The sequence below is a fragment of the Scardinius erythrophthalmus genome (genome assembly GCF_964197995.2).
Source record: "Scardinius erythrophthalmus genome assembly, chromosome: 16".
Lineage (NCBI taxonomy): Eukaryota > Metazoa > Chordata > Actinopteri > Cypriniformes > Leuciscidae > Scardinius > Scardinius erythrophthalmus.
Genome location: NC_138236.1, coordinates 7,875,131 through 7,898,187, shown reverse-complemented (window position 1 = coordinate 7,898,187; position 23,057 = coordinate 7,875,131). Strand labels below are relative to the sequence as shown.

Sequence of the window (23,057 nt, the reverse complement as noted above, 5' to 3'; positions counted from 1 at the left end):
GTAAATGTTTTAATGATTTATGCTACTTAAATTATTCGAATTAACAAAAATAATCCAATAAATTCATCAAAAAAGTATTTGCTGTATTTTAAGGAATATAAACCATAAGTCTTTTATTAAAATGCGTTAAGGTTATTATGATAAACATACATATGATGTCCTAAAATCAAGTGGGAAGCTGCCAGCAGTCTTAAAACATTTTTTAAATAAAATAAAAATGTTAAATACATACAAATTAATGGCTTGGTGAAAATCTAAAAGGATAAAAGGTTTGTGTAGCGAACAGTAAGTGTGTGTTTGTGAGATTTCTCTGTTTGCTGTTAAGTGTGTGTGTTTGAGGATGTGTTTGTCCATCTTTGGACTCATTTAGCGGGCGTTTTATCTCCAGGACGTCCCAAAGAGAGACTTTTACTGATTTAGGTCGCTCAATTCGCACTTGTTAGATACATTTTCTGGTGTTTACATGCACATAAATGAAAGTTCAGAGCTGCAGTTCAGAGCGCGTCCGGCAGGTGGCGCTGTTGACCAGCGAGACATGAACGTGCGCGAATAGAGCGAGTTTGATGCAAATCACACGAAAATGAATACTGTAAAGTAAACACTGAAATACATGCAGCTTTTCAAAACTTAAAAGTTTACATTTAGAAACAAAAGTTGTTGTCAGTGTATAGCCTACTGCACATGAACTGATGCATGCATGTATACTGGGTGTGATGCATTCATCAGATTGTGATATGGGACTGTGTGTGATCTGCTCTGTTGTCTGCAGTATGCATGCATGCATCAGTAAGTCTCAGGCTCTTTGTTGGCTGGCTGGATGGAGGCGGGGCCGCAGGTCCTTTTGTGCCCCTCACATTTTGGGCAAAACCAGAACAACCGAGCTGCAGACGCGCCAAAAGCATGAAACCGGGCTATACACAAATATTTTGTGAAGAAAAACTTCACAAACAGCGACGTCCGGTACAGAGATGTGATTTCAATACAGCGTTGTGAATTTTTAGGTGAGTAATAAACTCCTTGTGGGGTCAGGAGAAAACTTTCCATTTCATGACCTATTATTTGTTGAGTATATTTAGTGAAGTGCGTTATTCAACTTGTTATCGTAGACAACTTTATTTTCTTCACAAACATATAGATTATCTTTTGTGTTGCACATTTTTCTCTACTGGACTATTCGCTGGTCAACAGATTACCCCGTTACTAAGCAACAGTGATTCTCAACCAGCAGCACGCGCTTACGCCAGGAATACTTGGAACGGTTTCGCTTTTGCGCTGTTAAACCTAAAAAGCTAAAGAAAACAAATGAAATTTATATTTAACTTACTTATAATATTTAAATATTTGAGCTGTCATTATATATTAAAATAACTAACCTAACTGAACTAAAATAACTGAATAAGGCACTCAAACGGAACATTAAACTTGTTCCAAATCTGCGACAATTTAATTGGCCTATAACTTTTTCGACACACAAGATATCCTGTGATCTATTTATTATCGTAACGTTAAAGGTTTTACATGTTGATACAAGTTAATAAGAACATTACTGATGGGAGTGTGTGTGGACAAGACGAAAAAAAAAAAAAAAAAACTGAGATACGGAATGGTGGAAACTTTGGTGGGAATTATGAAGCTCAGTACATTATATTCAATGTTTCACAAGATATTAAAGATAATGCAAACAAAGTTTGGCTTTAGGGCCTCAGGTGCTCCAAAACCCACATGCCGCATGGTCCTTCCCTACTAAATGAAAAATACGTTTACCATGTTTTTCTAACAAGCAGAAAACTTAATTTAAAAACAACATTTTGATTGTTTCAAACTATTCTATGTAAGATAGTAAATAAATGTGTATTTGTGTTAATTGTGTAGTTCTGCGGAGAAGAAGTCTGAACTGAAGCCTTGTAGAGTGTGTTTGAGGTCCTGAGGTCTGGCAGGTGTGGGATGCTGTGCACTGTTGTTCAATCTCCCGCCAATATTGCACTCGTCCCGGCCTCCCTGACCACGAGGAACACGCGACTCCCCGCTGGAATCTCCCGCCACAACAACAGCTTATGAACTGCTCGACCACTAGGGCGGCGCCAGACTGCAGGTGTATCTTCAACACCAGTGTGAGTATATGGCTGCTTCCGAAATCGCACACTTCCCTACTATATAGTGGGCAAAAAACGGTATGTGACAAAAGAAGTAAGCCCAAACTCACAGTAGTCATAAAGAGTAGGGAAAAGTACCCGGATGACCTATTTCTTCCAGCGAGATTCGGAAGTGTGCATACAATAGACACTTTACCATCCCATGAGGGAGATTTGTGAATGGCAGTGAAGCGACACTGACGCTGGTAGGCCACATGATAATGACAGCATGGCGAATGTTGTATGTCCAGATTACATTCATACTACACACATATAGAACATTATTTCTTGACAGTCTTGAAGTAATTACTTATTTAAGTAAGTACCTACTCAAGTATGCAATCTCGGGCACAGCCTATGACAGTGGCTATGTATGAATGGAATACTAACTTACTGCTTGCTTACTGACTGTTGTGCAGCATGCACTGTATACTGTGTACTCATTTTGCATTGCATTGTGGGATACAGTTTTCTACACAGTGTGCTCTGATGCGTACTGCACAATAAAGCAAGTGCTTTCAAATTCTGGTGTTTATGCATACATAAAATTAATGTATTATACATACTATGTACTGCACAAAAAGTAAGAGTATACAAGCATTATAGTGTGCTTAGATTTCTTTTGAGTTTATATAAAATAATTCTTAATAAAAAACAAAATATATAGGAAAATATGAAATGATACATAAATATATTAAAATATGTTTGATTTAATTTCCAATAAATGTAATGTTTTTTTTATATATATATAAATATATATATTTAAATTTTTACTTGAAGCATTCATAGTAGATATGACATTTTCCCCCACAATGGCTAAGATGGTTTTATTTTAATTAATGTTAAATTAATATATTTCCATACATATGCTTGAGTGTGGAAAGAGAGCTGATCTCTTATTCATCATTAATGAAATACAGAACAGGAGAATTGGGCATTGACGCATTAAACTGTCACTTTTGGCATTTTTAAAACTGACTGTTGTCATTATATTATAGAACAAAAGTACTGTCGGGTATTTATTGTGTTCTAGAAAATACACCGTATCCCTTTATTTTAAGACATATTGTTAATGCATACACACTCTAATGAACCCTTTCAAACATACACTCTCATACTCACATTACACGGCTCCGCAACGACACAAAAACACGCAAAAGGTAAAATAAAAGTCTTTTCTCTCCTTTCATTCAGTCTCCTCAACCGGAGTAACACAGACGCTGGGTAAATCTCTCATCTGTCCTGGCTGTTTGGCCCCTCGTACACAGGAGTTCAGTGGCCCCACACTGGGTTTCAGGGGGTCGAGAGAGAGAGAGACGGAGGGCGTCTCACTCCTCTCACACCTTTATGTGCATAAGAACCTGTTTACGGTGTGTACTGAAGTCCTCTGGAACAGTATCTGGAAAAGATATGTTTAATCCGCTTATTGATTTATTCTTCTGTTGTAATGCTGGGTTTTGTCAATAAACAATTTCTATACAGAATTTGCAGATTTCTTTGAGACTTTGAGCGTTGGATTTGGGGGTCTAGGGATCATGATTTAAATATCAAAGAGTGGATTAATCTTTACCATTACAGCGGTAGCGCAGATTGGACCAAATGATGTTCTCTTGAGAGAAGCAGAACACGCCCAGGCGGCCTCCTCTCATGGAGGTGTCAATCACAACATTGGAGTCAGCCACCATCTCTGTGCCTTCATACAGCTTCACCCTGCAACAGGAGCACACACACGCATGAAAGTCGCTGTCAAATACTACTGTGCAAGACTACTACTGGATCCAGATTTAATAAACGACAGCAAAATTGTTTAACGTACAAAAGTGAGCAAAACTATCCTTAAGATCAAACACTGAAATTCATTAATATCACCACAAATATCATAAATAGAAAAATTAAGTTTTGCAAGTGTAGTTGTGTGTGTGTGTGTGTATATATATATATATATATATATATAATTGTATATTTGTTAATACATTAGATATAATTTCTAAATATTATACCATAATATAATACTAAAATATTATACTAAATATAATACTATTATTACATAATATATAGTTAATATACCATATTATTATATATTATGTTTTCAAAATATATAAATAATATATACTGTATATATATATGTATATATATTTGTTAAAACCTTACATATATTTTATAAATATTATAATACAATTATTATATCTAATATATAGAGATAATATACCATATTATTATATATTATGCCTGCTTTCAAAATATATATTAAATAATATATACTGTGTATATATATATATATATATATATACACACACATTTTATTTTGAATACATTATATATAATATAATTTTTATCTAATGTATTCAAAATATATATTAAATAGGGCTGTCAAAAGATTAATCGCGATTAATCGCATCCAAAATAAAAGTTTGTGTTTAAATAATATGTGTGTGTACTGTGTATAATTAAATTTGTATATATAAATACACACACATGCTTGTATATATTTAAGAAAAATTTGTAATTTATATCTAAAAAAATTATATTTATATATAATATAAATTATATATAAATATATACAGTATATGTATGCAAATATTTCTTAAATATATACATGCATGTGTGTGTATTTATATATACAAAATAATTCTACAGAGTACACACACATATTATGTAAACAAACTTTTATTTTGGATGCGATTAATCGCGATTAATCTTTTGACAGCCCTAATATTAAATAATATATACATTTAATAATTAAAATGTATAAAATATTACAAAATATTTGGATTTTTTTAGTATTTTTCTAAGTAAAATTACCAACTAACAAATTAATTTGCACCCAAGTACATTAGTCTTATTGGACGCACAAACTTTTACATCAACAACAAAAGAAACATTTTGTCCTCCCACTTAAAAACCCATTTATTTTGCAATCCCAACTTATACGGTTGCATTTTATAATTTGCATTTAGCATCGCCGACCCAATTTTGAGAACCGTTGTTCTAGAATATTTGATCTGAATGAAGCAGAGAGCTGTTTTATGCCACTCCTAAACTCCACCTGCTCGACCTCTAATTACCTGATAATAAATGAGATCTGATTTGATTTAGCAGCAGGCCGGACTTAAATTGCATTATGTATGAGCAGAGAACGGTTGCAGCACAATTCAGCGTGAGTGTGTGTGTGTGCGCGTACTGAAGTCCAGTGCTTTATTCACTCCTCTCACTGAATACAAAGCAGGTGTGTTTATGTGTGTGTGTTTGAAAAGGCCCTTACAAAGCCTCAGCTACACATTGTCTCACACAAATGTGCATACACGTGTACGTACACACACACATACTGAGCTCCACACAGTTCTCTCTCTTCTTGTAGATATTTATGCAAACTAGAATCTTGGGAATGTTCTAATAATCATGCAGACTCAAAGTTTAAAAGCTTCAGAACTGTTTAACTATGAAATGAGAATTTATTTTAGGCAATTTCTGTTATGACATTGCTGGAGCATTTGCTGGAGTTTATGCGTTGTTTCTTTGGCATCAGCATCTGATTTACAACACAATGCCAAGAAATTACTCAGAACAGGAAATCATACACAATACATGTTTAACTGTCCTCTGCGGTCCGTTCTCATTCTTTCTTTAACGGCCCGTCCACTACAGTAGTTTCCGTTGGATCTGCATATGAACAGGCACCAAGAAAATTCTTGCCAAGGATTTCATTGGCATGGCAACCACAACAATGGGCGGCCAGGGGGCCCAACCACTCAGCAGAGTCTCAGGGGTGTGAGGAGGGCAAGAGGAGGGGGCAATTGTGAAGAAATTTTAAGGATAACGAGTCATAGCACCCCCACCCCCCCTCCCCAGTATACCAGCACAAGGTTCTAGCAGCTGCCGCTCGCACCAGTGCAGTCAATGACCCAATCTGGTATTGCGCCCTCTTGTGACAACAAACGCAGTCCACAATCGGACAGAAAAAAAAGTTGCTTCAGCAAGGACAAATGTCTTATTTTTAATCTTCATAAAGGAATATATAAGGTAAATAATATAATTTAAAATTTAACAATAACATTTTTGGCATGCAGTCAATTAAAATACTTTTAATTACCTACTCAGATTGAAAACTAGTTTGAAAGGTTTTTTTTTTTTTTTTTTTACAATAATGTACATTACCATTCAAAAGTTTAGGGTCGATTTTGGGTTTTTTGAAAAGGCTCTATGCTGATTTGCTCACTAAGGCTGCATTTATTTACAAAAATACAGTAATATTGTGAAATATTACAACAAGTGTTATTTTAGCAACATTGAGATACTAACATATTTTTGAGTTGGTTTTTATTTTCGTATCTTCCATTTTCATTTAATTTGAGTTAGTTTTAGTCATTTTTTGTGTTTTTGAAAATTTTATTCGTTTTTATGTCTATATAGTTTTATTTATTTTTATTTCACTTTTAGTTTTAGTTATTTTCGTACATCAAGTTAAACTAAAAAATGAAAAATGTTTCCTTGGCAACAAGCTGAAATAAAAAAAGTTTTTAGTTAGTATAATAACCCTGATTACAACTTAAAATAATAGTTTTTTTATATATATTTTAAAATGTAATTTATTCCTGAGACAAAGCTGAATTTTCAGCATCATTACTCTAGTCTTCAGTGTCACATGATCCTTCAGAAATCATTCAAAAATGCTAATTTGCTGCTCAAGAAACATTTCTTATTATTATCAATATTGAAAACAGTTGTGCTGCTTCATATTTTTGCGGAAAACGTGAAAAAAAAATGTATGCTGAATTCTTTGATGAATAGAAAGTTTATTTAAGAAGATCTCACCTGATGTAGCCGACCTGTGGCCGGTGGCTAAGCTGCCACCGGTATGAGGTTTTATCTTGCCAGCCGACATTACGTGGGTCTTTCCACAGCAGTTTCACCTCTCCATCCGTATCCCCCGCGTGCCACAGAGCGTTACGAAGAAATTCACCGGGGCCTGTACGAGACTTCACTGCCTACACAAACACAAGAGGTCTTACTCCACAAGAGGTCATATGCCAATATATTTCAATGAAACTACACAATGAAGTAGCATTCATACCTTGAGCTGCATGCCCGGTTCAGCCATGGCCCTGAATGGGACCGACTGCCAGTAGGTCTGTTCGGTCTGCTTCCACATCACCACATAGAAACTAGACGAATCCTGATAGCCGAAGATGAAGCCGGCGTAGTCGTCATCAGTCACCGTGTTAACGTGAAAAGTTCCCTCGAAGTCCACACCGTTAAACGCTGTGTAACCTGTGGAGAAGTGATTTAGAGTTTAAGTTTGAGTGTCTTCTGGGCATTTAGCTCTTGAAATCTGAAACCGGACTCACCCACTGCCAAGCCCGGGTCGCTGTTCATGGTTTGAACAATCTCCATACCCTGAAACCCAAATTCATCTTTATTAATACAAGCACTTCGCAAAGTACAGAAAATTACAGACTTCATCTTTAAATAATATCAATGACATCATGGATGCCCAAAAAAAGTTGACTTGTGTCAATGAGATCAACAGGATTCTAATGATGTCAGAAGTAGAGGTGCTGAAGCACCCCGTTTTCACAGGTTTATAAACGCAACGCAACTTTTATAAAGAAATCAATACATTTTAAATCAGTTAAGCTTTATTAAGGAATTTAACTGTAAATTGTAAGTAGCCTACAAATCTTTTATCTTTTTAAAATGTTTTAATCTTACATAGTTTACTTTCTCAAAATGGGACTATTATTTCATTCCTCTTGGATCTTGATTGACGCACACCAGGGAGAGAAATTAACAAGTGACATGGTAAGAACCCATACTTGGAATTCGTCCTCTGCATTTAACCCATACAAATTAGTGCACACACATTAGGAGTAGTGAGTAGTGAACACACACACACACACACACACACACACACTCAGAGCAAATTCAATCAAAATGAACAAAAATGCCCCCCAATATTAAGAATGATTTCCTGATTTTTGTACGATATAGTTAAGCAATAGGCTATCACACAAGCAAGAGTGCTGTTTTTTCCCAAAAAACATATTGCAAATGTGATGTTGATATTATAAAACAGTTAAATAATCAAGAACTTAACATTAAAGCTGCAGTCCGTAGTTTTTCCTCTTTGTCGCCATCTCTGTTCGAAATCTGCAATTGCAGTTATTCGCGTAATTATCAAATTTACGTGCAAGTGCCTCGGCACAGCACGGATGAATCCGATGTTTTGAGGAGAATGTGCGGCTGTCAGTCACAGCGCCGGTGTGGATACTGTCATTTGCAGTCACAGATTCTACTTTTTGGAAGTATGACCAACATAAGAATTTTAAACGGGAAATGTCCTCTGAACAAGTAACATCCACTTTTGTTCTGACCAATTAAGGGAAAAAAAGCATTGCTGTAAATCGCGCTGATTAAATCTAACGATCGCTTATCATATCACGTCAAACCGTGCAAATTATACTTTGTTCTCAAATTGTTAATGTTAACAGCATCAGCATTGCGTGACTACATTTAATGCCCTTCTGATATTTATCCTTGTTTTCGCATGTGCCCGGTTGCAGTCTCTTTTTTTCTGCAGCCACTCCGAAGCCCGAAGTCTTTTGCATTTTACAACTGGTAAATCTCCAGTTGTCACTGGTGATTGTCGTTTGAACCTTTCTGGATCCGCCATCAAATTGATTTTAATTATATCATGTGCTGTGAGAAAAGGCTTTAAATCTCCACCTCCAACATCCTCACACGCAACAAAGCCTCTACTAGCCGAGACACCTTCTTTATGTGTACAGATGTGACGTAATGACGCAAAGACATGCTCGAATTTCCCGTGGAAATCCACCAGTACCACTGGAATTAAAAACATTATTACAAGCTTACCGTTTTGAATCGGGCTAAGGCAATCAGATAGTTTTGAACACTGGCTGGTTATGTACTTGCTCAAAAATTTATTTCGGATAATTTTTAACCCAAAAAAAATTACGGAGTGCAGCTTTAATAACTTACATTTTTGCTCCTTCAACGAAAATAGTTCCAAACAAAGCGCCGTGCAGGCTCATTTATTGCCTGCAAAAATACCTCAATAGCCCCTTTTTTGAAATAGCGTATTACAAAAGCATTCCTTGTTGCATTACAATTGCAATCATGTTCAGTCAAAAATGTACTGTATGCTCCATCTATTAAACAAGCGTTCTCGAGGATTGTTTGTTATGCTTATGGCGTTGACATGTTTTATATATTATTCCTTTATATACTATTTCTTTACCCACATTCCCTACCTTTCAACCCCCCCCAAAACATCTCCCCGCGCCCCTGCATGATGCTTTACCTGATTAAGCACCACCCAGTTTGGGTCGATCTGAGCGTCACCCTCAGGGTCTAGAATGACCGTCTGATAGGCTCTGAAATCTGTAAGAGTGACTTCAGCACTTTCTGGACACACGTCAATCACATCCAGTACAGCATCATTGTCAAAGTCATTCTCACACACGTCACCAACTCCATTACCTAAATGACAAGAAAGAAAAGAATTAGGTGAGTCATTAATAAGGAAGATTATTTACCATCAGTGGATATGAACGCTCTTACTGTCCGAGTCTTTCTGGTTGGGGTTGGAAATGAGTCTGCAGTTATCGGGTCCGATGCCGTTGATGGCGTGATTGTCCGGGATCCCGTCGTTATCGTCGTCTTCGTCACAGTCATCTCCGATGCCGTCGTTATCCGAGTCAAGTTGAGAGCTGTTTGGAATGTCGGGGCAGTTATCGCGAGTGTCCTGGTGTCCGTCCCCATCACTGAAAACACACAACATTCAACATTATGAGCTGAGCTGAAATTGTTTGAGGTGATAATAACTGGTATAAGCAACAATGAGACACAAGGGCTACGTCACACTGTCATTCCAGATCAGATTATTTGTATATCCGATTGAAATATGATTTAAATAATTGAATGTCCACACTGTGTATCACAACTGATCCAATTTGTGTGTGCTGTGGCACTCTTTCATTTTCCAGAATATTTGTGTTGGTTTCTATGCCAATGGAGTTGCATTAGTAGGCATACGCCAAAAAGCATCAACATCAACATGGAGGGGGTTGATGGCAATGATGAGTAGCCACGGCACTGGACTACTGTGTCTAATGAAGCAGTGGCAGCTTTATTCCATGCTGTCGTCTCCATGTGTGTGGATGCATCCTCCCACTCGTGTGGTAACCAAATTTGATGAAGGGATGTGGCTGTCAAACTTCAGAATGCGTGCCGGCAACATTCACTATCTGTTCTGCATCAATGTCTGATGTGTTTACCTTTTACATGCTGTGAGAAAGTGACGTGACAACTCAAACAGCTAAGCAAAATCCAATCAGAGCAGTCAGACTTTATGATTTAAATAGGATTTCAAGCCACATATGAATGAAGCCTGAAACAGATTTCTAAAAATCTGATTTCATGTGATTTTTTTTTGCTGTTTACTCTTGCATAATATGGTTGGATATGCACAAAAATTTAATTCGGACTGACAGTCTGAATGAAGTTTAGATGGCAGCAATCTTCCCATATACAGGTTAGTGAGTGAAAGAATAATCTGCCAATTGTGGGATTTATATATTTAAATTGACCAGAGTTGTGCGCGTACTCACGTGTCTTGGTTGGTGTCACAAACATCCCCGACCAAGTCATTGTCTACATCTGTCTGCAATAGTATTAACAGAGTTTATTATTCATACATTTAATTCAATTCATGCTGTTTTTTAATTTCTCAAATTATTTGTTAAAGAGATATTTCACCCCAAAATGTTTATTCTGTCATAATTACTAATGCCATTCCAAATAGGATTATGAGCGTTAAACAAAACTAAACTTATTAGAAATATTTATGTTAACTGAAATCAAGCTGAAACAAAATAAAATATAAATATGAAATGCAAAACTAAATGAAAATTAACTGAAATTAAACAACTAACTGTTGTACTAAAGTTGTACTAAAGTGATTAAAATTTAAATTGATTAATTGATTAAAATTAAAATAGAATTAAAAATAAAAATAAATGAAACCTAAATAGTAATATAAAAAATTAAATAAAAATAAACCAATTTTTTTTTATAAAAGTTCATTCAAAATATTAATAAAAGCTATCGTAGTATATAAATAATACTTAAAGCAACAACATGTAACTTTTCAACCTTCATAATATATTTCCAAGACCCTTGTGATAGTACATCGACTTACAATAGGTTGAATGAGACGTCTGCCAGAGCCTGACGGGGTCTATATCGCTTTTACTGGCACTATGTAACTTCGGGGTGCGGGTAGTAACCAGCGCTCAAAAAGAACTACAAAATTCGACTGCTTTACGGCATACGTCACTTTGCCCACCACTTCCTCAAATGTGGCCAACCAGCGCGTTTGTTTTCATACGTCTGTTTTCGTCATGGCTGAAGCAGCAGCGAAACGTAAGAAGTCCAAGGTTTTGTCGGAGTAGAGTCGGAAGAGGAAAAGGGAGAGTGATAAACTGAAAGGCAGGACGAGGATCAATATGGGTCGAGCGTTTGCTCGCTGGCGTTAGCTTATGGAGGAGGAGAGTTACCAGACCGATGCTGACTTGGCCGTCATGCTGTTGAACTAGTAAGTAACTGTAAATTGCTTGCATACTATCTTTAGTTTTTCTAATCTGTTGTCTGCCTGGCTACGTTATGGAAACTATCTGGTCCTCCATTTATTTATCTTCATGAATCAGCTAGTAGATGAGCGAATTATCAATCTGGTAGCTAGTAAACACTAACATGGTAGTTTTAGATGGTTAGGATGCTGTCGCTATCATTCTCGTTCAGATTTGAGCAATTGCAATCGACATGCAAATCGCAAATGTTTGAGTTAAAATGTTTAGTCTACTAAACATGTATAAATTATGAAAGGGGGAAGATTAATAATATTATCATTGCCCATATGAAAAAAAACCTGCATGCTTCATATACAGTAACCGTAAATCATTTTACGACAGCGGTAATGGACAATTCCGCTTCCAACCTGTAGGGCGACCGCAGAGGAAAAGTTCCATGTTGTTGCTTTAAATAGCAATAGTTTCAAACCTGTATGATTTTCTTTTGTGGAACACAAATACAAAAATATACATTGGTCAAAGGCTTTAAGCTTCAAAATGACTAAAAAGCACCATAAGGTATCATAAAAGTGTCTATACGATAGCTTTGTATGAGGAACAACCCAAAATTTTATTCCCTCCATTGTAGCTCTCAAATCAAATGGGGGCTTTAAATATGTCCTTTTTTTATGTTTCCATAGAAGAAAGTCACACAACTTCTTTTCGACACTGCATCAACTTACAATGAAAGTGTGAAGTTTGATATAAAGTAAGATGTGATGCAGTACCTGCATGGGGTTGCTGATCTCAGGACAGCTGTCACATGCATCACCCACTCCGTCTCTGTCCCGGTCTGTTTGCATTGGGTTTGGCACTTTGGGACAGTTATCCAGCACATTCTGGATTCCTGCAAAACATCCACACACATCACATGCACAAAGGATGATGTTGTTGGGACACAAAGTGGAGCAATTCATCAAGCTGAACAGTCTTTACCATCTCCATCGATGTCTTCATCGCAAGCGTCTCCCTCTCCGTTATTGTCAGTATCTTTCTGGTCGATGTTGGGAACGGTGGGACAGTTATCACACGCGTCACCGAATGAATCGGTGTCAGAGTTCTGCTGATCTTTATTGGACACCAACCGACAGTTATCCTGAAACATACATTCATTCATTCATTCATAGAGAGACATAAAAAAAAAAAAAATCACCCCTCACACAGCCAAATCAAATGCAGTGTTATTTTAGTATAACTGATACACTGATTTTCAGTTTTCAGTTTACATTTAAGTAATTTTGTTATGTGCTTTTGTCATTTTTATTTATTTTTTCAACTTTTTTTTCATTAAAGTTCCCCTATTTTTCTTTTTTCAGATATTACCTTTCATGTAGTGTGTTATTTAGCTATTTGTGAATTTAAAAGGTCTGCAAAGTTCATTCAAAAGATCAAAGTGCACAACTAATAAAGTTATTGTCTCCTAAAAGAAAGAACTGATTTTGAACTGCCTGAAACGAGTCGTCAGCAATTCCAGTCTCACTTCATGTTACATACCTACATAACAAATTTTCTTCTCCAAACTGCGTAGGAACCCTGGTTACTGTTCGTCTAATTGTGTATCAAGCGCTGAGGAAGCCTCCGACGCTAAAATTCAGATATGGTAATAGGTGTTTCGTTTCCCACATGCACTGTATGCAGTAGACCAATCACAACAGACTGAGCCATCTGACCAATCAGAGCAGAGAAGGCTCTCAGAAAGGAGGGATTTAGAGAGACTGAATCTTCAAACTAACCGTTTTCAGACTTCAGAGAAATTAGGTGAAGTGCAATATATATTATGAGAAAATTAAAATGTTTTTTGATCTTGGATGCATGTAAACCTATTGTAGGAAACCTCAAAAACAAAATGAGGAATTTTTAAAATAGCATTATAGGGGCAGTTTAACTAAAATAAATTTATAAAAAAATATAATAAATAAAAAAATAAAAAAATCATTTTAGTTAACATTAACAACACTGGTTAGATGGGACACAAACACACCTCTACGTTCTTTATTCCGTCTCCATCGGCATCCTCATCACACTGGTCTCCGATCCCATCGTTATCTGCATCTTCCTGACCAGAGTTGGGTGTGAACACGCAGTTGTCCTGAAAAACACAGAATGTGAAAAACCCTAGCACAACACTTCAAGCTGGAACTGAATAAAATCCTGCTTTCAGACATACTGAATCTAAGAGAGTTCATGGGAGAAGTTCCGGGACAGCAAACTACGGTGAATCTGTCATATAAAAGTCCAAACAAACCCAAAAACGAGCTTGGTTTCTGCAAACACATTACCTCATCTAGGATGAATAGCTTTATTTACTTTAAAGGTACAAGACGTATGAACAATTGCACTTGAACTGGAAATATTTAAGTCTATAAACCATCAGAATAAATAGAACAATATGGTTTCTCAACAATACTTATAACGAATATCAATTCAGTAGAGGTGTAACGACACACAGATTCGTATTGAACTGTTCGGTACGAGGCTTTCGGTTCGGTACGCATTACAAACCAAACGATTCATTGGGCCATTTTCCGTGCTGGTGCGACCAAAAGTTTGTTAGCAGTCGCGACCATCACAACATTGTCCAACATCAACTGGCAAACGTAATGAAAGCTGAACGAAATTGCGCTACTCATTTGTGTTTAAAGGACCGTTTATCAGTTTGGACCAATGTCAGTGCAGCGTGAGCCAATCTTGATCAAGTGACACTGTTACTACACAGCGCTAAGAGATCCAGTAAAGAAAGCATTTGAATTCGCCACAGGAGTAATAACATCGCTGTGGTATCTAGTGAGAAGCATTCAAATTTCTCAGTTTTAACCGTAGATCTCTTAGATAAAACAGCGCTGACGTGGAAACCAGGAGAAACATTGTGCCATGAATGAACTACAGTAGTTGTAGGCTTTTAAGTCTACAAATCAGCAACATTCACCATGGATTTAATGTAGTAACACTAACTGTAGCCATGGAAGTTTGGCAGGAATAGTAAAATGCTTTCAAGTACGTCACACATCTTTTCCCAGCACTTCAAACTCAAATATTATCATATTTAAATGTTATTTTTAATGTGATGACCAAAACATTAGTTGTTCATCCTTCAAAGATTACCCCCATTTATAAAACTAAAAGTTTCAAGATGTAGGAAAACTCACACTTATTTAAAAATACAAAAGACATTACATTACCATTGTAACCAGTAGGTGGCTGCCATTTCCACTCCCAAATATTTATTTTTAAATCGTTTTGCTTTTGAATTATTATTTCAACATTATGAATAAAAATGCTGCCCTAGAATGTTAATCTGGAGCCTTGCAAACATAAAATAAAACTGCACATTGTAATTTCTGTAAGTTAAGTCTATTTATTACAGTAATAAAGTCAAAATGGGAGGAAATGTGAATTTCCTAAATTTTCTGCTTGTGCGCCTAAAAATCAACATGTGTGGCTTTTAAAAATCAAGGAAATTTCTCTGGCATATCTTTCTTTTTGCTGTATCGAAAACGTACCAGACCGTAACACCACTGTGTCGTTTCGAACCGAACCTAAATTTTGTGAACCGTTACACCCCTACAATTCAGTGAATGCTGATACAACATCGGTGTGTGCAGGGAGAAGGATTGTGGGTAAAATGATTGTGAGATTCATACCTGTTTGCAGTGCTTGTTGTTGTCCATGCAGGGCAAGGAGCGATCTGGATAACCATCAATATCTGTGTCCTTCCCACAAGTGTGACCATTACCAGCCCATCCAACATTACACTAAGAGAATCATACAGAAGTTTATCAGAAAACTTTGACAGTCTTAATGCAATAAAGATACAATATGACAAATCTGAGTTTTTGTCCTAACCAGCCATGATAAAGTGACAAGGCATTTAAAAAGGTTCTTGCAGTGATGCCATAGAAGAACCATTTTTATTACACCTAAGAACCTTTCAGTAACCATTTTGTTCTTAGAGTAAAGAACTTTCACTATTATACTTTTTCTACTATAAAGAACCTTTTGTGTAAAAGAAAGGTTCCATGGATGTTGAAGGTTCTTCATGGAACCATAGATACCTTTATTTACTGCATTGTGCAAGATAGCACCACAATAAATAAAAAAAATGTAGGGTGGGGTCTTGGTTTAATCCACTGATTGTTGATTGGATGAAGGCAGATCTGAATGCAAGCTTTCAGTCGTTTATAAGAAAGGGGCAGAGTTTAAGAGGACTAAATGATTGGAGAAGTTCGGTATACATCAGCAGAGAGGTCATTTTGATTACAAATGCGTGGATGAATCATTCACAGTAGCAGCATAAAATAATAAAGTGAATTTCCATTTCATGCTGACTTTAAGTTTCAAATTCTTTCTGATTGGATGTGAGTTGTCTTTCAAATCTTACTACAGGTAACTGGTAACTGAGTGTACACATACAGCACAGGTGACGTCCCCGTTCCGCTGAATGATGCAGTGAGCATTAGTGTCACAGGGGTTGAAACTGAGCGAAGCACACGATTTCCGAGGGAAACATCCAGCTGTCTGATTCCCAACATATCCAACTTTGCACTGACCACATCGATACGAGCCCTGAGATAAGGGAAAGAAGTTTAAAAAACATTAACATACACTGTGTGTGATTTCAGAGAAAATGTCTGGGAGTTTTTATGTCTCATACTCACAATGGTGTTGACGCAGATGGAGTTGGGTGTACAGGCGTTGACCAAATCAAGACATTCATCGATGTCAGAGCATTCCTGAAATGAATTCATTGCAAAAAGATATTTGTCGCCACTTGCTTTGATATTGTGCTATCTGATGCAATGACATTCGGGCATTTTTAAGTGTAAATTCTTTTTAAGGTCACTGTACCTGCATATTCCATATTGACATTCAAATGAGTCAAAATTACAACCAAATTATTTCACCTTTATTCTAAAAAGTTTGCCATTTTTGAGACTTCCGCTGCTTTCATCCTCTTAAATCTGTAGCCAAAATAATTAATTATACAGACTACCGTTCAAAAGTTTCATGTAGAAATGCTTTTTTTTTTTTAAGAAATAATACTCAGTAATATTAAGCAAGGATGCATTATACTGATCAAAAGTGACAGCATTTATAATGTTACAAAATATTTATATTTCAAATAAATGATGTTCTGAACTGCTGAACTTTCTATTTATCAAAGAATGCTGAAAAAAATTATCAAAGATTATTAGAATTTTAGAATGATTTTTGAAGGATCATGTGACACTGAAGACTGGAGTAATGATGCTGAAAATTCAGCTTTGCCATCATAGGAATAAATTACATTTTAAAATATATTCAAATACAAAACATTTATTTTACATAAATGTAATACAGGGTTCCCGCGGGGCACTAAAAAGTCTTAAAGGTTTGAACCTGAGTTCGCAACTTGACTCTTATGTACGTCTTTTTTACACAGAATGGCAGAACGAGTGAAGGAGACGCACTGAATAAAATGCACATTCACTCTGACAATAGATGGCGCTTATGAAACCAGAAATCAGCCGTTACCCCAGTAACCCTCTAAACAAAGCAGGCTGCACTACTTTTTGAAAAGTATTCAAATGTCATTTGACATGTTATTTGATAACATTATTTCCAGTTATGCATGTTTGAAGTGAACATGCATAACATGATCTGTTACATGTTTTAAGATGTTACAAGTTGTCATGCGTTTACTATTTTTACAGTATACTGAGTTGTGTACTATTTTCATATTACAAATAATACAAATACATATAATACAAAGTTTGTTTTTTATTTTTTCAAGTCTTAAAAAATCTTAAATTTGATTAAAAAAAATTGCATTTCACAATATTACTGTTTTTACTGTATCTTTGATCAAATAAATGCACTGTACCTGTTGGTAACTCTTAGCATATTCCACACCGACTCCAGAGAGAGGTGGACCCCATAGCCCGGGCGGACAGGACTCACAGGTAAAACCTTTTGCTGTGTTGACACATGCGCTTGGTGTATAACACGGCTGAGCCACTGCACACTGATGGAGAAAGACATGCTAATCATTCAAATGATCTAAATATAAATCAGCTTTATGATTAAAAAACAAAGGCATGTTTATTTGAAACGCTTGCAGCATGGACATAAACACTCACAGTGGGTTCTGGACCAAGACTTATCATTACTCTAAGATAAAACCAGCGCTAAATGCCTTCACCCACCTCATCTATATCCTTACAGTGTGTGCCGTTCCCGGTCATTCCCTCCGGACAGGGGCCACAACTGTACCCTGGGAAATCAAACGTCTCTATGCAGCCCACGCCCTTAAAGCAAGGACTGGGCTGACAGCGTGAACGCGGTTCATGAAATCCTTCAAACCAAAGAGATGAATTATAAAAACCAGATCCAGAAATATAATATCATACGAATAATACATACATTAATGTCTGTGAGCGGAGAGTTTTAGGACATATTCATAATGGAATAGTACCAGACTGCTTTCTGCACGCTATACACTGCATGCTTCCTACTATTAAAAAGTAGTAGTATGTGGAAAAAGACCATAAGCTCTGTCAGGTTGGCTTGATGTTTGCTACTCACCACACATCTGGCACTCCAGAATAGCGTTCCTAACAAGAGACATTTCTTTCACCTAAATAGTACAAAAAACTTTAATTAAACATGTTCAGAGCAATTTCCCTTACATATACACACTCACTCACACACCTGTTCTCTGATGTCCTCTCTCAGCTCTCCCAAAATCTGATTAAAGATGATCAGCTGGCCAATCAGAGCTTTAGTGTGGTCACCTGTACGAAAAATGCAATATCTTTAAATTAAATAAATAAAAGCCAACAAATCGCATATTATGACTTCACCAATGTCATGAGATGACAACTCACCTAAAATAGAATTAACTTCACCGTTCACTGAAAAACAAATTAAGCAAACAACTTTCAGACAAAGATTTCGCAAGCAATCAAAAAGCTACATATTCAAGTCCTTGTGCAGTCTTGTGTTGATGATGTTGGCTGACCTATGTTGTATGAAGAGGCGTCTCCCTGAAAGGGGCAGTCGGTGAGAGCTCCAGCCTGGGCAACAGTGCCACCTAGTGCCAGTTTAAGGGACTCCACTGAGCCCTGGAAGACAAACCTGTTAGTTACAAGAGCTCCTCTGGTTTCTGTACGTTCATCCTTTGATCATACTATTTAATATAATATCAGTTTGGATATCATATATTATCATATCTGGATTTCAGGTCTTACCCAATCATAACGTCTAATCTTTCCTTTCATTAAAAATTAAAGGAATAGTTTATGCAACAATGAAAAAAAACAAGTTAAATCAGTCATTATTTACTTCTAAACCTTAGATCTAAACCTGAATGCTGTTATTTTTCTGTGATACACAAAAGAACAACTTTTGGAGAATAACCGTATACAAAATGGGAACTACACAAAAAAAAATTCAGAACTAGTGCTGTAAAATAGATTAATCGCAAATCTAACATAAATGTTTTTGTGTTTATATAACATATGTGTGTATATACTGTATATTATCATATTTATATATGTATTATGTGTGTGTGTGTTGTGATTAATCGATTTGACAGCACTATTCAGTACACACACTACTGTTTAAAAATGTGAGGATATTACTCTTTTTTTAAATTATTAGTTTCATTCAGCAAATATGCATTAAATTAAAAAGTAAAGACTTTTACACTGTTACAAAATATTTCTATTCCCATTTCTATCCTGAAAAAAATATTCTCAACATTGATAATAATAAGAAATGTTCCTTGAGCTCCAAATCAGTATATTAGAAGGATTTCTGAAGGATCATGTGACACTGAAGACTGGAGTAATGATGCTGAAAATTCAGCTTTGCAATCACAGAAATACATTACATTTTAAAATATATTAAAATAGAAACATTTATTTTAAATTATAATAATTTTGCACACAATTTTACTGTTTTTCCCCAAAATAAATGCAGCCTTAGTAATAAGCATAAGAGACTTCTTTCAAAAACATTACAATTCCATACATTTGAGTGGAAGTGTATATGCAGCTGTTGTGTGAAGGCATTATCAAGACATCACATGATCAAGGTCATATTGTGTTGGATCTCACCTGCATACGAACGTATGCCTTGTGGCCATTACGAATCTCCACCAGCTCGCTGTCTCTGGGCAAAGCGACCAATGGGGGCAGCCGCTGTGCGGAGTCAGCCAGACGGCAGTTCACATACAGCTCCAGGTTCAGGTGCTCTCTGCGCAGGCCACCGACTCGTAGAATAACAGACTGAGGCCGTCCGTCTGCCACATTAGGCGTCTGCAGGTTTACCGTGTGCAGCTTCCCATCTTCACGAACATACCGGACCAGAACTAAAACAAACACACCTTTTAGAGATGTTCTGAGCCGATACCACATTCATAACCCTGTAATGCTATTTGAAAACAGGATATTTAATGGAAAAAAAATGAAGGGCGGGACTTGTTTTTATCCATCAAGAATTGATTGGATGGTGAAAAGTAGGCATTCCATACCACAATGGAGCGAAATCTCAATGCAAGTTTGTTCAAACAAGCAACCTGCTATTTGGCTGTTAGTCAACATTATACAACAGCCTATGCAGTGATGTCAGCGGAAAAGTACAGTTGTTTCAGAGAAAAAGCAAGTTGATTATGATTATGATTTAATGATAAAAATGGGTCATCGCTGCATTACCTTTGTTAATTTTGCTCATGATGGCAACCTCCAGGTATTTCTTGTTATCCTGCTTGTTGTAGAGGCCCAGCAGAACTCCACCCAGTTTAGGAGGCAGACGAAACGTAGACATCACATACACATCACTGAGAGTCTTTAGGGCTAAAGAGACCTTCTCCACTGCGGCCACAGTCTGCTTCACATCCTCCAAACTCAACACGTCTATCACTGAGAGAGAGAGAAACAGAGACGGGGAGAATTAAAGGAATAGGCAATTAATAACCTCATGTTGGAGTTGATCCAAACCCGTATATATGTTTTTTTTTTTCATGAAACAGAAGATTTTTTGCAGAATCTTCAGGCGTCAATGTCGTACAATGACCAATTTAGTAAAAAGCAATAAAAGCTGTGCATATGACTCATACGGTACACTATATTTCATTATTTTAAATGGCCATTAAATTTCCATTATTTTATCTTAGCAAGCTTTTCATATTCTATTTAAAATCTTTTCTCAGCATAGTTGGCAGGGTTACTTTATTCAGTTACAGTTACAAATTACTTCATAAAAAAGTATTTGTGATGTAATCCAAGCACCACAATATTAAAGTAATGTAATCTGATTACTTTTGGGTTCCTTCAAGGTCACATATGTAAATAAATTAAAGTAGGCTAAAAAGCAATATTAAATGATCTATAATTAATATAACATATTATAGCCTATACAATCATTTCTATTTACCATCTGATGTAATTATTCTTAATTGTTCACCACCTCCTAATCTTTCGTCATAATTGTTCTTAAGTTATTTGGCTGGTTAAATAAAGGTAAAATAAAGGTCAAAGGTCAAAAGTCAGCGAGTTGAACTCGAGAACTGGGCAGACCTGTTTGTGAATGAATCATTCAGAAAGGGTTTGTGAAATGGGTCAACTAATTAAAAAAAAAATCTGACTCGAAAAGAAGTTTTGAATCGAATACCATATGAAAGAGTCATGTGCATCATCATTTTTATAATGCTTTTGGGTCATTTTTTAAAGCTTTTGCTACTATTCCTTATACATTGACATTGTATGGCCTATTATTCTATTTTTTCTTTTGTGCTCCACAGAGGAAATTAAGTCATGCAGGTTTGGCAGAACATGAGAGTGAGTAAATGATGAATTGTCTACTATATTTTCTGAGAGAAATTGCACTCTGTCTCCTCTAAATCTCCTCATGCCCAGTGACTCTTTTTCAATCTCTTTTTCACAATTCTTTTAACTGAACCATGAAGAACGTTTAACTTTTTGGAGTGAATACGGATTAAAGACTTTAAAAGAAACATATGCATATAAAAGAAAGACAAAACATTAACTGGTAACTAACTACCTGAGAGAAGTCAGTATAACTGATTAAGTAAAAAAAAACAAAAGTCAGAATAATTACCCGGCACGTCTTGTTTCTGTGCGCTCTCTGCGTACCGGACGAACATCAACACGAAGAGACTGACCCAAAATGTCATGCTTACAAAATAATACAAGCAAAAAAGTGATGCAGGGAATATCAGAAACAGATCCGTCAACGATGCATTGAAACACGAAATATTTCCACGGGAACAAACCTGCGCTGTGCCGCAGAGAGAGAGAGAGAGAGAGAGAGTGTGTGTGTGAGAGAGAGAGAGTGTGTGTGTGTGAGTGTGAGAGAGAGAGAGAGAGAGAGAGAGAGAGAGAGAGAGAGAGAGAGTATGTGTGTGTGTGTGTGTGTGTGTGTGTGTGAGAGAGAGAGAGAGAGAGAGAGAGAGAGAGAGAGAGAGAGAGAGAGAGACTGAGCTGATCTGAGTGAGAACTGAATCCGCCCTCTTCTTCATCATCATACATTATTCCTCTGTAAAACACACACGCATTGATTGCACGCGTATACTCTGGGGTTGTTGTTCACACACAGGTTGCGTTCAGCGTTCATAAATAGAGGACCGTCGAAGTCTCGAGACAGCTTTTTTTTAAAGTTTAACTGTTTTTAGGCTGTTTTAACGCTGCGCAACTGCCATGGACATGTGGTTGATTCTGGAGAACAGGAAAACCGTTAACAAGTTGCACAAACTAAGTCGGTATCGGTCATTTTCAGTTGGTTGAGGGTCCTCGCCCTCAACAATAGCCTATAAATAAATAAATAAATAGCCTAACAGTTACTGTTCTCGTGATATTCTCGAAATATGTAGAATTTAAAAAAATATATGTTCTTGACGTTCTCATCGTGCTGTTGTTATTTTTCTGTAGCTACGCGCGTGACTTCCGTTTGCTAGGGCCTGTTTAGCGTCAAGTAGAGATATGTGGTCACTCAGGTAGACTTTTATGGTAACTGAAAACATGTTGATGTACTTAGACCCCAATGCCACCTTTTTAAATTATTATTATTATTTTTTTCTAGCTATAATTTGTATCGTGACCTAACACTGACCCTCAAACAATTTGCGATAAAAACTAAAGACCGTAAGAACACACAAAAGCTCTCCCTTAAAGGGATAGTTCACCCAAAAATGAAAATGTTGTCATCATTTACTCATCCTCATGTTGTTCCAACCCTGTATGAATTGCTTTCTTCAGCTGAACACAAAAGAAGATAT

General features: G+C 36.5%; 1 protein-coding gene across 1 annotated transcript; it reads right to left on the bottom strand.

Moving 5' to 3' along the window:
- Nucleotides 1–2,936: 2,936 nt before the first annotated feature.
- thbs3a (thrombospondin 3a) lies at nucleotides 2,937–22,293 on the bottom strand. Its single transcript, XM_081388076.1, has 23 exons — nucleotides 21,881–22,293; nucleotides 20,476–20,682; nucleotides 19,879–20,132; nucleotides 18,780–18,882; nucleotides 18,646–18,672; nucleotides 18,470–18,552; nucleotides 18,344–18,395; nucleotides 17,965–18,113; nucleotides 17,643–17,783; nucleotides 16,438–16,512; nucleotides 16,193–16,345; nucleotides 15,424–15,534; nucleotides 13,764–13,871; nucleotides 12,719–12,878; nucleotides 12,511–12,629; nucleotides 10,763–10,815; nucleotides 9,714–9,916; nucleotides 9,454–9,632; nucleotides 7,478–7,526; nucleotides 7,204–7,400; nucleotides 6,945–7,117; nucleotides 3,703–3,842; nucleotides 2,937–3,531 (listed from the first exon to the last, which is right to left on the bottom strand). The coding sequence occupies exons 1-23, from the start codon at nucleotides 21,954–21,956 to the stop codon at nucleotides 3,470–3,472; spliced, it is 2,874 nt and encodes a 957-aa protein (XP_081244202.1). The 5' UTR covers nucleotides 21,957–22,293; the 3' UTR covers nucleotides 2,937–3,469.
- Nucleotides 22,294–23,057: the final 764 nt, after the last annotated feature.

What these genes read in the sequence shown, in the direction of transcription:
- thbs3a (XM_081388076.1), bottom strand. Translation starts at nt 21,956, where the DNA reads ATGACATTTTGGGTCAGTCTCTTCGTGTTGATGTTCGTCCGGTACGCA. An exon ending in AGGCATACGTTCGTATGCAG is followed by an intron (nt 18,883 to 19,878) that starts GTGAGATCCAAC and finishes TTTGTCTTCCAG; the next exon opens with GGCTCAGTGGAGTCCCTTAA. An exon ending in TGAAGTTAATTCTATTTTAG is followed by an intron (nt 18,553 to 18,645) that starts GTGAGTTGTCAT and finishes TTTTTCGTACAG; the next exon opens with GTGACCACACTAAAGCTCTG.